The sequence below is a fragment of the Rana temporaria genome, chromosome 2, assembly GCF_905171775.1.
Source record: "Rana temporaria chromosome 2, aRanTem1.1, whole genome shotgun sequence".
Classification (NCBI taxonomy): domain Eukaryota; kingdom Metazoa; phylum Chordata; class Amphibia; order Anura; family Ranidae; genus Rana; species Rana temporaria.
In genome coordinates, this window is record NC_053490.1 from 60,839,586 (window position 1) to 60,859,839 (window position 20,254).

Here is a 20,254-nt window from a genome sequence, read left to right on the forward strand (position 1 = left end):
ATTGGTTTGCGCAAAATTTATAGCGTTTACAAAATAGGGGATAGTTTTTACTACTAATGGCGACGATCAGCGATTTTTTACGTGACTGCGACATTATGGCGGACACATCGGACATTTTTGACACATTTTTGGGACCATTGTCATTTTCAGAGCGAAAAGTGCTATAAAAATGCACCGATTACTGTGAAAATGACAATTGCAGTGAAGGGGTCAACCACTAGGGAGCGCTGTAGGGGTTAAGTGTGACCTCATGTGTGTTTCTAACTGTAAAGGGGCGGGGCTGACCGTGTGACGTCAGTGATCGTCGTTCCCTATATCAGGGAACAGACGATCACTGACATTGCCACAGAGAAGAACAGGGAAGGTTTTTTGTTTACACTCGCCTCTCCCCGTTCTTAAGCTCCGGTGACCAGATCGCGGGACACCCGCGGCGATCGGGTCTACGGGTCCCGCCAGCGCGGTCACGGAGCTTCGGACCAGGTCGCGAGCGCGCCGCTGAAAATAAAGCCTGAATTTTTTTTTTTAATGCAGCCACTGCAAGGACTAGTAAGCTGCAATACATGGCATTCTTGGGTTCAAATATAAGTGGGAGCCCTGCTGTGTCAATGCATATGCCAGCACGGCTTCATAATGGCGAATATCTCAGACTCAGAGGAAAAAAAAAAATTCTGTCTTTGGATAATTACGTTATGTGGTCGGTTAACACAAAGACAGAGTTGCCTTTTTTTTTTTCTTACAGGGAAAGCATTACGAATCCAACAGAAAATAAAAATAGAGCCTGCCACTAAACACCCACGTTCTAAAGCCTTGGCATTCAGGAACTGATGAGGGTACATATTCATTCTACTTAGGAAGGTAATGTAAAAATCAATTGCAATATGGGCAGACATGCTTGGCCAGCTCCTGAAACAGATTTCTTAATGCCCTTGTTCTAAGACTTGCTAGGTAAGTAATTAAGGCTGAACATGCACTGAGAAGCTTTGTCTCCTGCTGAAGTAACGGAAATCAAAATGAAGAGAAACTATCCTAGGTGTATTCTTACTGCAGAGAGACACCCTGATCCGGTAGGCTGCATTCCCTATGTCTCAAGACTTCATTTTCAGTTTAAAGTGAGAAACTCTGCTAAGAACGATCATCTAAAACAGAGTATGAAAAAACTACAGCCTATTCTGTGAATAAACTTTTCACGCCATTTGCATTGTCAGTATCTGTGTGAAGTCTGAACTTCTGCCCATAACCACCCCTTTTGCCCAGAATATTTTGTAGTTCAACCAGGGTGATAAAAAAAAAAAAAAAACCTTGACTCCTATTATGCAATAAAAGCTCTACACCGTGCACAAAGTATAGACTAGGGGTCCAAACTTTCTAAACAAAGGGTGAGTTTACTGTACTCCAGGCTTCGGAGGGGCCGGAATAGGGCCCAAGGAAGTAGAAAATGCCCCACTGTCATTGGGAAAAAACTATGCCTTAGGCTTGGTGGTTAGTGGCAGTAAAAAAATGACATGGCTATTGTGGAGAAAGAATCAGAAGGAGAAAGATGGTGACCCATCGTTGGTTACCAGTGAAAGCAATAGTGCCACGCTGTTGGCATCAGTGGGAGGAATAGTGCCACGCTGTTGGCATCAGTGGGAGGAATAGTGCCACGCTGTTGGCATCAGTGGGAGGAATAGTGCCACGCTGTTGGCATCAGTGGGAGGAATAGTGCCACGCTGTTGGCATCAGTGGGAGGAATAGTGCCACGCTGTTGGCATCAGTGGGAGGAATAGTGCCACGCTGTTAGAATCAGTGGGAGGAATAGTGCCCCATTGATGGGGTCAGTGGGATGAATAGTGTACCATTGATGGGGTCAGTGGGAGGAATTTTTTCCTACTGTTGGCATCAGTGGAAAGAAATAGTTTTTCAATATCAGCTGCTCATTAGAATGAAAGGAGATATACGAGTTGTATTTAGCGATTTCAAAATAACGTTTAACATTTTAAAATAATGTCCCGATTTTCATTTAGCCCAAAGTTTTCTCTAATTAATTCAAGAGGTACTCAAGCAAGCTAGAAAAGTTCAGCCAACAGTGACAACCTCTTATCTCAGATTAATAGCATCACAAGTGAAAACAGAACTGCAATTAGGCGGCCACGCTAGCCATTTTTTTTATAAGGGAATATGTAAGGTCTCCTCAAGAGGGAATGCAGGGGAATGCTCAGGGCAGAATAGCCAACAAATAGTTACGAGTCTTTATATACATTGCACTGTGGTGCTCAAAATGTGAATATGCCTTGATTGGTGGAATTGTCAGTCCTGCTTTTTGGATGGTTGCCATTTTTCACCTGATGCTACAATATTTTAAACATAGCTCTCCGCACACCCTCAAAGTATTCTTTTTATATTGTATAATATTACAAAAATACAATCAAAAATGTACCTCATAAAAACAGATAATATTTGAAATGTTACAATGTTCAGATAATGGGCCCATCATTCTTGATTTAATACGGATAGGGCTAGTTTACTTGCGGCTGGGATACAGGAAGAGGGGGGGGGGCAGTAAAAGGTCAGTTGAGATGTATTTTGATCTCCCCCTTAAAGTGGTTCTAAAGGCAGGTGGATTAAGGTAAAAAACCTTCTGTGTTAACTTAACACTGTTAAGCTTACCCCCCAGCCCCCCTTATACTTACCTGAGCCTGATCGCGATTCAGCACTGTGCCTGAGAGCATTGGCTCTTTCCTCTTTCTCCCTCCTCAATGGGCATGGAGGCAGCAGCGGGAGCCATTTGCTCCTGCTGCTGTCAGTCACAGCCTGCGAGGAAGGATCGGGGGCGGGTTGAAGGTGCTGGGTGTGTCAATGGACAAACAAAGCCCGGCTCCGGATCGAGCCCACACAAGAGCCACTTGCTATAGGGACACTCAGAAGGAAGGAGGAGACAAGAGCACTGGCGGGGGACCCCAGAAGGAGGATTGGGGCTGCATTTTGCACAGAGTTGGTAAATATAACCTGTTTGTTAATAAAAAATAAATAAAAATCTGTTACAAATCACTTAAAGCGGGAGTTCACCCATTTAAAAAAAAAAAAAAAATCTCCCCTTAGCTTCCTGCTCGTTCGGTCTAGGGGAATCGGCTATTTATATTAAAATATGTGCAGTACTTACCCGTTTTCGAGCTGCATCTTCTTCCGTCGCTTCCGGGTATGGTCTTCGGGAGCGGGCGTTCCTTCTTGATTGACAGTCTTCCGAGAGGCTTCCGACGGTCGCATCCATCGCGTCACTCGTAGCCGAAAGAAGCCGAACGTCGGTGCGGCTCTATACTGCGCCTGCGCACCGACGTTCGGCTTCTTTCGGAAAATCGTGACGCGATGGATGCGACCGTCGGAAGCCTCTCGGAAACCTGTCAATCAAGAAGGAACGCCCATTCCCGAAGCCCATACCCGGAAGCGACGGAGAGGATGCATCTCGTAAACGGGTAAGTACTGCACATATTTTAAAATAAATAGCCGATTCCCCTAGTAATAACGAGCAGGAATCTAAGGGGGAAAAGTGCCCTCTAAGGGTGAACCCCCGCTTTAAGTTGCAAAGACAGTGGTATGGGCAAATATACCATTGCATTCAGCAGGCAGTACCACCACTGAATGCAACCCATTCAAGTGAATGGGCCTCACCACAGCATTGCACACAGTAGCACAGTGGTAAATGCTTTACAAAATTAAAAACAGGTGCTGTCACCTCACTGCCAGTCAAATGCTTCTGAAAGGACGGTCTCTCACATGAGTAAACTAAGCCTTTAAGTGACTGTCACATTGATAAAGAAAAAAAAAAAGTTCAGACAGGTATAAAGTACAGTTCACTCCGGGACACTGTATGTAGTGATGACGTCAGCACGCTGCTTCACCCTACGTTGTTTCGTCACAAATGACTTCGTCCTGAGGTACCCCAGGACCAAGTCATTTGTGACGAAACAACGTAGGGTGAAGCGGCGTGCTGTTGTCATCACTACATACAGAGTCTAGGAGTGAACGTGCTGTGTTAGCCGACCGGCTACAAATTTTCACATGCAATTTTTTTATCTTCATATAGTAAGTGCAATTTTATCTATTTAATTTTACATTAAAATGTTTACTGGATCACGCTATGTCAGCCTTTTTTCCTTCCTCACCTGGCTGTAATCACATCTGACCATTTGTGAGCAGTGGGAGGCTAATTGGATACCGGAGACATGATATCCAGCTGCATATACCCCTAGGCTGGGTTAGAAAGCCATAAGCCAACAGAAGATCTCTGGTTGGGATCTTCCCTTTCGGTAAGAGGCAGTTATATATGAAGGTGGAGGATTTCCTTTTTATCACATCACTGTTCTGCGGTTTCCTTTGGTTTGATGTCACCAACTTACCTGTAGGAGAACAGTACATCTTCAGTTTTTGATCATCATCTGATGCGTCGTTTTTGGGAAATAGGACATGTATTTGCTCACCTTATAATGTGATACAAATAGGGCAACCTACTTGTTGTAGTGATTTCAACACACCAATAGTACAATCATTCACATTTTTATGCTTGTTGCTTTTTTGTTTGAAGCCTTAATCTAGGGCTTACATGCAGGTGCACGTTGTAAGAAGGGGTTTACAACCACTTTAATAGCCATATGCCGGGACTGGAAACAATTCCAGACTCGATAGTTTGGGCTAGACATGAATACTATATCTCCATCAGGTTTTGACCAATTTAGAGCTCAAAAACAGTTCCAGACCCTTAAGGAAGCGTTTTCCCTCCTATACCAACTAGCATTTAAATACCTGCAGCTCCGTCACGCACTTAGAACCCAGCTACCAAACCTAGATGTAGGGATGGAGCCCCCCTGTGCTGAATATTGTTTTGGGGGATGACCCCTCCAAACTCATATCACGCCTGTACTACACGATCAGACAACAGGGTGCAGCTATTTTTACCCATAAGGCCAAAACGGCGAGGGAACAGGATGTAGAACCACATAGCGGACAATGACTGGGACGAGATCTTAGAGGGAACCAAGACAGCGTCTCCCAAGATGTCCAACAGACTGACACAACTGTATATAGTAAACAAAGCCTACCCGACGCCTTTGCGATTGGCAACGTTTCAGCACACGCCGGATCCGACGTGTCACTTATGCAGGGCTGACCCTGGCTCATTCTACCATCTGATGTGGAGCTGCCCCCATATCCAGACGTATTGGATGCAGGTTGTCCGTTTCCTCCATGACAATATTGCCTCGTTTCCACTGAGCGGATCGGTTCGGTACGCTATTTTGGGTGTTTCCATTATGAAAGTGTGCCATTAAACCGAACCGTACCGGACCATTCTGGGTCCTGCTTCAGATGTGGGGCCATAGAAAATGGAACGGTTCCATTAGGGGAGAAGATGCAATACATTCCACTGATTGGTGGACGGGCTAGGCATTTTTTCTAAATCCTGTATGGTCCCCGACGGTCCGATTTGCAGTGGAAATGCTCACGAGAATAGACCGGTCCATTCTAAACCGTTCCAAACTAGATGACCTGAACCGTTCCGTTCAGTGGAAACAAGGCATATGGGTTCCCCTGTGGTGCTGGACCCCAAGTTATGTATTTAGGGGCTACTGCCAGACGTAGAGGTGGACAAAAATCACACAATATTTATCTTTGAAACATGATTCTTGGCACGTAAGGTGATAGCGCAGAGATGGATGCAGATCGTGCCCCCCACACTGCGACTATGGAAAAAAGCAGTTAATGACACCTTGCCCTTCAAGAAACTGATCTACACACACAGGGGATCTACCCAAAAATATTCCAAGATCTGGGACAGATGGTTGGAGGATGGGAAAACGTGTGTAAGTGTTTCATACCTGGTGCAGAGTTCCTATGTATCTAGATTGTAGTTTGGATTATATTACCACCCGACTCACTTCACCAGTGAACATGTATATGCAAACCCTGTAATATACTTGTATATGTATTTTCGCTGTTAAAATATATGAATGACCTATGACTAAATGTACCTGAATGGCTTGTAAACTGTGCTTTACAGAAATAAAGTTGTCCCCTCCACCCAAGTAAAAAAAGAAGAAGAGGAAAACTGTATACAGTGAGACAAGATGCCAAACTTACAAAAGAAAAACTATTTGGGGTTTACATAGGCTTTAAGCTGATTTAAAAAAAAAAAAAAAAATATGTAGTTGTTCAAACTGCTGCAGTGAATTGCATTAATATGCATTATAATAAAGTGATACTAAAGTTTAGTGGGTTTTTTTTGTGTCAAAAATAACAAACATGTTATACTTACCTCCTCTGTGCAGTGGTTTTGCATAGAGCAGCCCAGAGCCTTCTCTTCTCGGGTCCCTCTTCGGTGCTCCTGGCCCCTCCCTGCTGTTGAGTGTACCCAAAGCAAGCATCTTGCTATGGGGGCACCTGAGCTGCAGCTCCCTGTGTCCATTCAGACATGGAGCCGTGGCCCGGAGCCCTCCCCTCTCTCTCCTCATTGGCTCACTGACTTTGACACCAGCTGGAAACAATGGCGCTTCGCTGCCGTCTCAGCCAACGAGGAGGGAGAGTCCCAGACAACCAACAATCAACCAACAATCATGCAACATCGCTGGATCGAGATGGGGCTCAGGTAAGTATTAGGGGGCTGCTGCACACAAAAGGCTTGTAATCTTAAAGGGGTTGTAAAGGATCATTTATTTATTTTTTTAAATAACAAACATGTCATATTTACCGCCACTGTGCAGCTCGTTTTGCACATAGTGGCCCCAAACCTGGTCTTTTGGGGTCCCTTCGGCAGTTGTCTCGGCTCCTACCCGCAAGAACTAACCCCCTTCATGGGAGCTCTCTCCCATGGGGGTTAGTTCTTGTGGGCGCGCTCCCATGATACAGCCGGTGCCTATAGCCGCTCACTGTATCACTTGGCCTGGCCCCCCGGCGAGCCGCATCATTGGATGTGATTGACAGCAGCCGGGCCAATGGCTGCTCTGCTATCAACCCATCCACCCAACACAACAACGGCCAGACTGAGCGGAGAGGACGACGTCGGGGGAGAGTGCAGCAGGTGAACGGGCTCAGGTAAGTAAAATAGGGGGGGTGGGGGAGGCCGCAACTGTCAAAGGTTTTTTTAACTTAATGCATAGGCTGCGTTAAGGTGAAGAACCATGAACCTTTACAACCCCTTTAATGCACAGAATGCATTAAGATAAAAAAAAAAAAAAACTTCTGCCTTTACAACCACTTTAAAGCGGTGGTTCCCCCTTAAAAACAACTTTTTTTTATTCCACTGGCCCCCCACATTACAATCGAATTAAGGCTATTATTTTTTTTTTGCTGCTGTACATACCTTGATACAGCATCTTCACCCGTGCATCCGGGTTGCGAGTCCCGCGGGAGTGGGCGTTCCTCACATGTGTTTGATTGACATTTTTCGGAAAAACGAGCTCCCCCCTGTCGCGTCAGCCGCGTCACGGTTGGCGAAAGGAGCCGAACGGCGAGTCGGCGCTATACTGCGCATGCGCATAGCCGTTCGGCTCCTTTCGCCAATCGTGACGCGGCTTACGCGACGGGGGGAGAGCTCGTTTTTGGGAAAAACATCAATCAAACACATGTGAGGAACGCCCACTCCCGCGGGACTCGCAACCCGGATGCACGGGTGAAGATGCTGTATCAAGGTATGTACAGCAGCAAAAAAAAAATAATAGCCTTAATTCGATTGTAATGTGGGGGGCCAGTGGAATAAAAAAAAGTTGTTTTTAAGGGGGAACCACCCCTTTAAGGAAGCCTATTCATTATAAATGGACTGCCATAACACTGCAAAAGACCAAAAGTAGTACAACCTTTTTTGGGGAGCATTGTACATCGTGAAGCACTGCCATGTGTTTGCTTTGGCTACTACCGCTTTGTATTCGGTTGACATTCACAATGAATGGCGCTGCACCAGAACACACGGCTTTACTGCAACACACAAGTCTAAACGGGTTCTCAAGAACAACCCCTTCTCCCCCTTCTACATTATCTGAATCAGTAAACCACACGTCCCCACTGCACAGTGCTTCATTCCTCCGTTCCACATGTGCTGAGCTATGGATGTGGACCAGTCGCAGTATAGTCTGCCAAGCACATGCTACAGATTAAGGCATTTCATACCTTGCTTTTAACATCTAAAAACGCAAACCAGAAAATTGATTATTTACAAGAACGGTCAAGTTTTGAAAGTTTTGAAAGATATTTAAAAGCAACACTTCTACAATGCCAAGTTATTATTATAAGTTGTGCTTTTTCATTGCCCTTTCCTAGCTATAATTCTCTTCTTGCTAGCACAACCGCCTTAATTGCTGGAAGCATTGTCTTTACCTCTGATTTCTCACTTTTGACTTTCATGGGAGCTCGTGCTTGGTTTTGTCTCTGTTGGCGAGCTTCTTCCAACTCAGCTCGAAGTTTTGAAGCCAAAGTCTGCAAGACCAAAACATTATTTTTTAAAAGTTAGAAAATAAAATAAAATCACTTCCAATAAGATTTTCTGCAAACGGACATAACTGTTAGACCTCAAGCAGAACAATAAAAGCACAAGAGCATTAAATACCAGCGTCTATTTTTCAAAATATATATTTCCAAGTGTGTGTGTGTGTGTCTCTGCAGCTACTGCTATAGGTTATTTTTGCTGGATTTATCTTTACTTCTCATTGTATAAAAGCACAAGGTAGGAGTGTTCCATTTGTTTTAGTTCAACCACAATTCTACTGAGCTGAAAATAAAGGTGTATAGTAAGGACGAGCTGTGCTAATCAAAGGCAGTGAAACATTTCCCGATCTCTGCAGCCGTGCATCGGGAAATATCTCACTGCCTGTGATTAGCGTAGCACAGTGCCGACTTTCTGGCGGGCTCTGCACGTGCGGTTTGCGAACACGCCGTAGCTCATCAGTGTATAGGATGGGTCCTATAGAAGTATAATGAGTATTAATGCCAGCTCACTAAAAATGCATTGCGCTGATGATTAAAGGTCTTCCTTTTCCATCTAAATGCAGACTCCCAAATTCAGCTGTCACTAACAGCGTAGGTCCCTACTAACTATTGTGAAACAGAGTGGTTCCTGATCATGAAACAATCAGCTATGACCGATACGCAGCCTTTTTTTGATAAAATAAACCTTCAGTCTGCAGATAACACTGCAGCCTAAAGGTGGCAGTGCACATCTTTTTAATACTGTGATTGTCAGATACAAATAGAGTATGCAAAAAAAAAACACACACACCTAAAGTCTTGGGACACCTGCCTTTACACGCACATGAACATTAATGGCATCCCAGTCTTCGTCCATTGGGTTAAATATTAAGTTGGTCCACCCTTTGCAGCTATGACAGATTCAACTCTTCTGGTAAGACTGTCCACAAGGTTTAGGAGTGTCTCCTAAATAGTCTATAAGAATGTTTGACCATTCTTCCAGAACCGCATTTGTGAGGTCAGGCACTGATGTGGACGAGAAGGCCTGGCTAGCAGTGTCTGCTCCAATTCATCCCAAAAATGTTCTATCAGATTGAGGTCAGGATTCTGTGTGGGCCAGTCAAGTTCCTCCACCCCAAAATCGCTCATTCATGTCTTTATAGACCTTGCTAGGTGCACTGCTGCGCAGTCACGTTGGAACAGGAAGGGACATCCCCAAACTGTTCCCACAAAGTTGGGAGCATGAAATTGTCCAAAATGTCCAAAAAGTTCCCTTCACTGGAACTAACGGGCAAAGCCCAACCCCTGAAAAACAACCTCACACCATAATCCCCCCTCCACAAAATGATTTGAACTAGTGTACAAAGCAAGGTCCATAAAGACATGGATGAGCGAGTTTGGGGTGAAGGAACTTGACTGGCCTGCAATGTATGTCTGAAGATGCCATATGACACCCCTAGACATGAGACCTAAAGTAAAAGCCGATCACATGACCCAATCTGTCCCATTCTGTATCCCTTGTGTTTTAACTCCACCAAAAGCTTTTGAGCTGTAGTTGATTGAGGTGTCACATCAAGTCCCAAAAAAAGTCAATTGTCAAATAAATTATTTTTAAAACCACGAGAAGTAATGTCTTCCTATTTTATTTATTGTTAATTTGTCATTTCTGGTCAGAAATTCACATTCAGTCTCTAGCAGCCATTTAAAAAGATTTCAGTTTCTAATTTAGATACATTATTGTTTTATGTAAAAAGCAGCATTATGTAAATTTGCAGTTGAAGTAAGCAACCAATCACCATGCATCTAATTGATAAGCAGCAACAAACAGCAAACATTTACTCATTACTGCCAAGTACTCCATATAATTAAACTATTAATTTTGCAGTTATGTAGGCAAGCGATAGTGTGTGTTATTAGTTTACAATGCACCCTGGAGAGATTTCATGATTGCAGAAAATAACAAAATTAATAAAAGTGCAGAGAAGCAGGACAAATAATGTCCTTGCTTCCCCGCATCGGCACTTTGTTTACTTTTATACTTACTCTCCTAATTGAGTTAAGATGCCAGTCTTTGTTGGATGCAAGGTGGGCCCAGAAGCCACGCCAGTCCTTGCCCACTTTGTGTGCTAAATACCAAGCATGGGAAGAGAACTCACTGATGGTGTCATGATGTACTGTACTGACCTAGCAGGAGGACATATCTTGCCTTTCCAATCCCATATAAATAACAAAAATTTGGCGTGAATTCTCACATCAAAGTATACCTACTTAAAATTGAGGTTTTCATTTTCAGTGGATGCCAGCAAGTTTATTTACTAACTAGGTTTCCGTTTGTGTCGCAGGTTCTTTGTGCTGCTCGCTAAATCAATGGAATATACCAATCAATCTACTGTCTACCCAAAAAGGAGCTCTGTAATCACCTCCTGAATAGCTATTTTACTTAAATGGATAGTAGGGGGAATGGTAATTCTGAACGGAGGTTTAAAAATGTTCTAGTCTTTACCGCTGGTGTGCGTGCCACATGATCACAGCCAAAATGCACAGAGGCAATCAGAGTGGGTCTGTACATTGTGATCACTGTGATGGCCAATTACAGCAAACACAAATGTAAACACTGCCTGTTTACATTTGTCAGCTGTTGTGGAAATTTTATGGAGATGTATTTAATATGTATTGTCATAGTGTCGCCAAGTGTTGGTACTCCCGAAGCCCGCTCTAAAGAGCTGACTGGGGCAGCCCGACGCTGGTTTAGTCCCGTCTGGTAGTGGAAAACTTCCTGGGGTTGGAGAGAGGGGTTTGTAGAGTGGGGGTATGGTATGTCCACCAGCGAAAGGGCCCCTGTACATTGCACAGACGATCGTCTGAGAGGATATGTTCACTCTGCAGAGACATTATCAGTTATAGGCGGATGTACACTCTTGTCTGTGCTGTGTGTCTGATCAGCACATGTCAGGACTTGTAGCGTGCACCTGCAGATAACCTCCCACCCACAGGAAGGGCAGTATAATCCGGGTATGCATTGTTCTTTGGAACAACGCAGAATAAGGATTCATTACCAGAAGTAAATATGGGAGTCTGAGTTGTTATGGTCAGAGACAGAGTTCATGTTTGTTTAGCCATGCGACTTCTTTTGTTTAGTTGAATAGCATGGCTTTCAAGTAAAGCATATACCCCGTCTCTGCTTAGACACACCCATAGGACTCCTTTAGCCATTATTCATTGGTTGTTTGTATTAACTCATCTTGTTAGATTTCCTTTTAGGTCATTTCCTGTGTGGAGGTAATTTCCTGTGATGTCACTTCCAATGGAGGAAGAGATTGGCTGTTGGAGTCATCACTTCCTGTTTGTGATGGCTTTTGTTGTCTCTGAATAAAAAGCCAAGCACACTGCTCGCTGGGTCATGCAATGGAACTGAGAACGTGAGCTGTGGTGATGTCCGTTTACTTGGAGATATACAGGAAATAAAGATGCATTATATCATTAGACGGAATTTGTGCTTACTAGCACATGAGATATGGTGTGCGCTCAGCATACAGCTGAATTTTCATGACACAGCCTTACCCTTTTTCGCACAACGGAGGAAGCACAAAATGGAGGATTGTAGCATGATCGAAAAAGAGGGATGAGGAAGGTATCAGCAATAGTCATTTAAGGGAGCTACTGCTGCATATATACATATGATTCCAAAACCTGGGAAGGACCATGGAGACTGTGCCAATTACCGCCCGATTTCCCTGATCAATACGGACTTAAAGATCCTCACCAAAATGTTGGCCCAGAGACTGAATACGATGATTCAGGACTACATTCACCCCGACCAGGCAGGTTTCATCCCTAATAGGCAGGCTTCTGACCAAACCCGACGGTTGATTAATCTTATTTCAGCGCTTCAATCTGATTGGGATAATGGGGGTATCAGGAGAGGGATGTTGCTTTCATTAGATATCCGCAAAGCATTCGATTCCATCTCCTGGGACTATTTGTTTAATGTCTTAGAACGTTTTGGTTTTGGACGGCGCTTTTTAGATCTTCTTCGTACATTATATGATTCCCCGAGTGCTTCACTCATGCTTAAGGGATATTCTTCCCAACCTCTGACGATCAGGCGAGGAACGAGACAGGGGTGTCCGCTATCGCCGCTGTTATTCGCGTTGGCGATCGAGCCGTTAGCGATTAAAATACGTGCAGGTGACGACATTCGGGGCATCAACTGTTGCGATTATGAACATAAGTGTTTGCTTTTCGCGGACGATCTACTGCTGACCTTGTCCTCACCGATTACCTCCCTCCCCAATTTATTAGCTATTTTAAAACCATTTTCTGAAATATCAGGATTAGAAATCAACCACAGTAAATCTAGGGCTCTAAATTTATCATTACCTAGTAATATCCAGGGGACACTTGAACAATGCTTTCAATTTAAATGGGAACCGCACGCTCTCTCCTATTTAGGCATACATTTGACTTCCTCCATTAGCCAGCTATATAAAAGCAACTACCCAGGCCTCTTTAAACGATTGACAGACGATTTGGCAAGGTGGCAGTTGCATCCCCCATCGTGGTTTGGCAGATTACACTCTACAAAGATGAACATTCTACCTCGATTATTATACTTTTACCGCACTTTACCTATATCATTGCCCCGTAATGACCTTAAGCAGTTCCAACGTAGAATCTTACAGTTTATTTGGGGGGACAAAAGACCTAGGGTGAACAAGGGCACTCTATATACGCCTAGGCGGAAAGGTGGTCTTGGACTACCGGATTTGCTTAAATATTTTTACGCCGCACAGGTGGCACAATTATCGAGATTCCATTCCCAGAGGCAACAGGCTATCTGGATGATCATGGAATCTCACTCATGTCGCCCCAGTCCAATTTCTCACCTTATGCGGCTCCCAACTAAGGAGAGGCCGGCCATCCTGTGCCCTACTTTGTCATTGTCTTTAGACATCTGGGATAGACTTTCCAGAACTCACAAATTTAGGTCACCCCATACCCCGTTGGCGCCCTTTTTGCAGAACAAAACTTTCACCCCGGGTCTCACCCCCCAAGCATTTAATTGGTGGACTAATAAAGGTCTTATGCGGATAGCAGATCTGTGCGATCATAAGGGTATGTTGTCCGAGAGGGTCATGATTGACAAATACCATATGCCTCCAACAGAGGGTTATAGGTTCACTGAGCTTACCCACTACATACGGGCTTTGGCCCGTAAGGGCGACTTATCTACCTCTACACCCATGGAACAATTATGTAGACAGTACGACAAGATTAAAGGCCACATATCTGTTGTATATTCTATATTGTCGTGTGTAGCGGCTAAGTTGAGCTATATGGTCCAGTGGGAAACAGATTTGCAGGAAACCATTGAACTAAAAGACTGGTGTGAAATGGCAGAGATGGCTTCCCGATCCCTCATCAATACCTCTATAATAGAAGCCAATTATAAGGTTTTGCTCCGTTGGTACATGGTGCCAGCTAGACTGGCAACTTTTGTGCCAGGAGCTACTCCGTATTGCTTTAGGGGATGTGGTCAACTTGGTACTATTTATCACATCTGGTGGACATGCCCCAAGGTGAGGAGGTTCTGGATCAGGGTGTATAACTTTATTTACTCCCTCACCCGGATAAACCTGCCCAAGTCGGCGAAGCAGGCGCTGTTGGGAAGTGGGGGGGTTGAGGCCCCTAAATCTGGCAGGCGACTACTGACATTTATATTTATTTCGGCCAGGATCACCATTGCCAGAAATTGGAGGTCAGCTGCTCTCCCATTTGAACAGCTTAAGGGCAAATTATCCTGGCTGATGTTAAATGAGAGGTTGTCGGCCCTAACACAAGATAAAATGAAATTTTTTCATCAGGTGTGGGATCCTTGGATTGGTTACCTCACCAATGATACCAGTGTGCGTGGGACTTAGTTATAATTTTTAGTTCTATAGCTTGGAGATGCCGATCCGTGGTTCCTCCCCCCGCCCCCTCCCCCTTCACTTCTTACTTTTCTCTTCTTTTTCTCTTTCCTTTCTAATTCTTTCCTTTATATCTTACTTTCTTTCTTGGACTTCTCTGTCCTTATTGCTTTTGTATGTTGTTATTAACATGACCGGATTCAGCCCATGCAGGGTTTGCTGGGCGTTGACGTCCTCTTTCCTGCCTTATACGCATTGTGTGATCATTGTCGGTCAACGATCGACCCGTAGTTGAGGGAAAGAATTGTTTGCTGTTAGTCTATGTGATCTCTATTAGATTATGTATTCTATTTTTGTTTTTCTTTTTACCAATGTTTTCATGATATTCCAACTAGAAGTTTTAGACGTCAGGGCCCTTGATATTGAAATTTCATTTGCTATTATGATTGTACAATGACTAGATACGCTTCTTGTCTGTCAATATCATTTCATCTTTTCTAATAAAAACATTGGAACATAAGGGAGCTACTATTCACACAAGGTTAGGGGTTTTCAAAGTGCCAGTGACCATCAATAAATGTGAGGTTGTTTTGGGGAGTATTAAAGTGCCGCTGACCACCAATTATGGGTGATGGTTGGGGAATTTATCCCCAGTCCCCCAGAGCACCAGCCTGTAATACCCCTTCATTACCAGGCCATTTTCTAGTTTTCAGTGCTTTGGTAGTTTGACAATAATTCAGTCATGCAACACTGTATCCAAACTAATTTTACTTTATTGTAGAGCCCGTTTTGGAGGTATGTAATAACCACTGTGGTTTAGCATTTAGGAAAGAATCCATGCCAGGATTTGAAAGGTTTGCGCATTGCTGAAGTGTGAACCGAGCCATAGCGTGTCACAGTAGTGTCTTCTGCCCCGCTTCAAATCACTCACCCCCACCACAGTTGTATCCTCTGCCATTCCCTTCCTCCACAGCGGTGTCCTCTGCCTCCTTTCACATCACCCCCCCCCCAGTAATATACTATCCCCCACCCCACACACACGGTAGCGTCTTCTGAACCCCCTCCCCCCAACACTAGTGTCCTGTGCCCCCCCCCCCCCTATAGCAGTGTCCTCTGCCTTTCCCCTTCACTGTAGGCAGGGGGATGCATTGGCACACAGACCTGATGGAGATCTACCTGTCGGCTTCCTGCGACCGACAGGTAGCTCACGATCGATGGGTTGCCGACCCTGGGTATAGACAAAATCATAGGGTTTTTAAAGGCAGGGCAACTAAGATATTCAAATCTGTCTGACCACGTCTTCTCAATTTGTGGGAGTCAGAAGACATGGAATGGAAGTATAGTAAGAAGAGAAGTTTTTTTTTTATAGCATTTAGAGTGGCTCAGCTATTACCAGGGTTTTGTAAAATCAGTTTAAATGCAAGCAATGCTTAGCGAAGGTTCCGGTTTAAAAAGTACAAAATATTGGCCCACAGTGCAAAGATATCCTGAGTTCAAGACACCTTGCAAAAAAGTCAAACAAAAGTTCCAAATCACATATGAGATGGAAGCAGCAACTCACCATGTTACCCATTATTTCTGCTTTGACAATTTTGGCTCCAAGCCTATTCATCTCTTCCTCCGTAAGTATCTGAGCTGGCTGTGGTGGTGTATCGGGTCTGCATAAATGAAAAGCATCCAGAATTAATTCTAGCTTATAAAACGTAAGAAAAATATACTACATTCTACTACATGCAGATATGTGTTGTCCACATGTCTGCATTTCTGAGACTTGTCCAAGGAAAGTTTGATCCTCCATAGCCTCCAATGCAGCCGATGTTGTGTCAAAAACCGGTCAGGTGGCCTTTTCTGCACTGGCTTACTCCTCCTGTATGCCTCATTAATAAGAATGTACTAATGAATGGGCTAAGAACCATGATTGTGGATTGTGATCTGGAGTGATAAGAATATCTTTCTACCTTTAATATTTTGGTCACAATAACTGGCTGGGACTATTCATGAATGCTGGCTGTCTCAAGCTGTACTAAATTGATTTTCAGTTTCAAGTGCTTGACCACAGTTGGGACTGTTTTGGTGCAAATCACGATATGTTATGGATACAACAATACCATTCAGATACTGTATCAAATATCAGCTGGTTTCTATGCTGGAAACTATTGCATTGGACTTGAGGTATCACATATACTGAGGATTTCTTCCTTTTCCCTGTATGACCAATGTGAATGAGTTGGAGGTGCATGATTACACTTGTCCACTACATAAAGATGGTCATGGGGTGATCTACCTATACCTTTCACTGTACTTTAGTTGACTAAAATAGTATTCATTTAGTAGACTAAAATGTTTTAGTCATTTTAGTCAAGTAAATTAATACTATTTTAGTCAACTAAAATACGACTAAAACTAAAATGGCATTTTAGTCAAAAGACTAAAACTAAAGTGAAAATTGACTTCAAAATGTTCATACCTTAATACCATAAATAATAACATATTCGATTCTTCACTCCAGCAGTTGATAAAGAGATTTTTAATACAGCTTACCTGTAAAATCTTTTTCTTGGAGTACATCACGGGACACAGAGCGGCATTCATTACTATATGGGTTATATGGAGTACCTTCAGGTGATGGACACTGGCAATCTCAAACAGGAAATGCCCCTCCCTATATAACCCCCTCCCATAGGAGGAGTACCTCAGTTTTGTAGCAAGCAGTATGCCTCCCAAAATGGTCCCCAAAAGAGGGGTGGGAGCTCTGTGTCCCGTGATGTACTCCAAGAAAAAGATTTTACAGGTAAGCTGTATTAAAAATCTCTTTTTCTTTATCGTTACATCACGGGACACAGAGCGGCATTCATTACTATATGGGATGTCCCAAAGCAATGCTTACAATGAGGGGAGGGAGAACATCTCCAAAGACAAAAGGATTTAATTTAGAGATATACTCAAATCATAATAAATCCAACTTAGTTGAGAAAAATAATTTAAAATTTTAAATTTAACTCAAAAAAAGGGGAGCCCCCGGAATCCGAGGGTCTCAAACTGCAGCCTGCAGCACTGCCTGCCCAAAGGCTGTATCAGTATTCCTTCTTACGTCCAACTGGTAGAATTTTGTAAACGTGTGGACAGAAGACCAGGTTGCCGCCTTGCAAACTTGAGCCATAGAGATCTGGTGATGTGCTGCCCAGGAGGCACCCATGGCCCTAGTAGAATGAGCCCTTAATGATACTGGAGGAGGCAACCCTTTCAAGCCGTAGGCCTGAGTGATTAACTGCTTAATCCACCTAGAGATGGTGGACTTTGCAGCTGCCTGCCCCTTCTTGGGCCCATCCGGTAAAATGAACAACACATCCGTTTTCCGGATCTTCTCTGTAGCTTTAAGATAGGCCTTCATGGCCCTGACAATATCCAAGGTATGCAGCAACCCTTCCTTTCTGGAAGTGGGTTTAGGGAAGAAGGATGGTAATACCAAATCCTGGTTTAGATGAAAACTGGATATAACCTTCGGTAGGAAGGAAGGATGAGGGCGGAGAACGACCTTGTCCTTATGAAAAATAAGATATGGTTCCTTACAGGATAAGGCCGCCAGTTCCGATACTCTTCTTGCGGAAACTATGGCGACCAAAAATACTAACTTCCTTGTCAGTAAAACCAAAGGAATTTCAGCCAACGGCTCAAACGGTTGTTTCTGTAAACTTGACAGAACAAGATTTAAATCCCACGGACAAAGCGGGGATTTAACTGGAGGTTTAATACGTAAGACCCCTTGAAGGAAGGTCTTAACCAGCGAGTGGGTGGCCAGCGGCCGCTGAAACCACACTGACAGAGCTGAAATCTGTCCCTTGATTGTGCTTAATGCCAATCCCTTATCCACTCCTAGCTGGAGAAAACTTAAAACTCTATCGATGGTAAACTTGCGAGAAAGCCAAAGCTTGGACTCACACCAGCTTACATAGGCCTTCCAGACCCTGTAATAAATCACCCTAGAGACTGGTTTCCTGGCTCTGATTAGGGTAGAGATTACTTTCTGAGACAGACCTCTACCCCTGAGAATCAGGGATTCAGCCTCCAGGCCGTCAAATTTAGATGCCGTAAGGCAGGGTGGAGGATCGGACCTTGCGATAGCAGGTCTGGCCGTAGAGGAAGAGTCCAAGGGTCTCCCACTACCATCTTTAGGATTAGTGAGTACCATGCCCTTCTGGGCCATGCTGGAGCTACCAGGATGACTGGTATGTGCTCCACCCTGATCCTGCGCAGCAGGCGGGGTAGTAACTGGAGCGGGGGAAAAGCATAAAGAAGTTTGAACTGATGCCAGGGGCAAACCAGCGCATCGGTTCCGCAGGCCATCGGATCCCTTGAGCGGGATATGAACCTGTCTAGCTTCTTGTTGAGTCTCGATGCCATGACATCCACGTCCGGCACTCCCCATCTTTGGCAGAGTGCTTGAAAGATTTGTGGATGCAGAGACCATTCCCCCGGCAATAGAGTCTGGCGGCTTAAGAAGTCCGCCTGAAAGTTGTCCACTCCTGGAATAAATATTGCCGATATGCAGGGCACATGAGCCTCTGCCCATAGGAGAATCAAGCTCACCTCTCTCTGAGCGGCTTGACTCCTGGTTCCCCCTTGGTGATTTATGTATGCCACGGCCGTGGCATTGTCTGATTGAATTCTCACCGGGAAGCCCTGCAATTTTGACGTCCAAGCCCTGAGGGCTAGTCGAGCAGCTCTGAGCTCCAAGATGTTGATGGGCAACTGCCTCTCTGGCTTTGCCCAAGTACCTTGGCGAATGCAACCATCCAAAATTGCTCCCCAGCCCGTCAGGCTGGCGTCTGTGGTCACTATCTTCCAGGCCACTGGGCTGAAAGATTTCCCCTTCAGTAGATTCTGAGGATCTAACCACCAACACAGACTTTGTCGGACTCTTGATGAGAGCGGCAACGGGATATCCAAGGCCTGTGGCCTTCTGCTCCATGCTGACAGGATGGCTGCCTGCAGGATGCGAGTGTGGCTCTGGGCGTATGGTACCGCCTCGAATGTGGCCACCATCTTGCCTAGTAACCTCATACATAGGCGAATAGTCGGTTCTTTCTTGCTTAGAACCAGTAGGATTAATTCCTTGATGGCCTTGACCTTCATCAGAGGTAGAAACACCCTTTGTTGTTCTGTGTCTAATCTCATGCCGAGATATTCCAACTGCCTTGTGGGCTGGAATGCTGACTTTTCTCGATTTAGGACCCAGCCGAACCTCTCGAGGTATTGGACCGTGAGGGCCACTGCTCGCTCCAAGCTGGGAGACGAGTGATCTATGACTAGGAGGTCGTCCAGGTATGCTAGGATCGTGACCCCTTGGATCCTTAGTTTGGCTAGGATTGGAGCTAGGACCTTCGTGAACACCCGGGGGGCCGTAGCCAACCCGAAGGGAAGCGCCACGAATTGGAAATGACGCGAAGCCACCATAAAGCGTAGGTATCTTTGGTGTGGCTGATAAATTGGAACATGAAGGTAGGCATCCTTTATGTCTATGGACGCCATGAAGTCGTCCTTTTGGAGTGTGGCAGCTGCTGACCGCACGGATTCCATCCGAAATGAACGGACCTTTAGGTATGCATTTACCATTTTTAGGTCCAAAATTGGCCTGACATCTCCATTGGACTTTGGGATGATGAATAGGTTGGAGTAGAAACCCAGCCCCTGTTCCAGGACTGGTACCTCTACTATTACTTCCTGGGAAAGTAGATGATTTAATGCCGACATTAATGCGGCTCCCTTCTCCGGATCGTTTGGAATCCTCGACTCCTGGAAATGAGGAGGAGGAAACCTTCGGAAATCTAATTTGTAGCCCGTGGCCACGGAAGACCGTACCCACTTGTCGGGAATGCTGGCTTCCCAAACCTCTGAAAAGAGTCGCAGCCTTCCCCCCACCT

At 44.7% G+C, this 20,254-nt stretch overlaps 1 protein-coding gene across 1 annotated transcript in view; it reads right to left on the reverse strand.

The window, feature by feature from the left end:
- CWF19L2 (CWF19 like cell cycle control factor 2) overlaps positions 1–20,254 on the reverse strand; it is a 239,923-nt gene that overhangs the window by 137,409 nt on the left and 82,260 nt on the right. Inside the window, exons 9-10 of the mRNA XM_040340244.1 lie at positions 15,895–15,991; positions 8,338–8,436 (exon numbers count right to left, since the gene is read on the reverse strand). Of these exons, the coding sequence (XP_040196178.1) occupies positions 8,338–8,436; positions 15,895–15,991 (196 nt within the window). The remainder of the gene's footprint in view (positions 1–8,337; positions 8,437–15,894; positions 15,992–20,254) is intronic.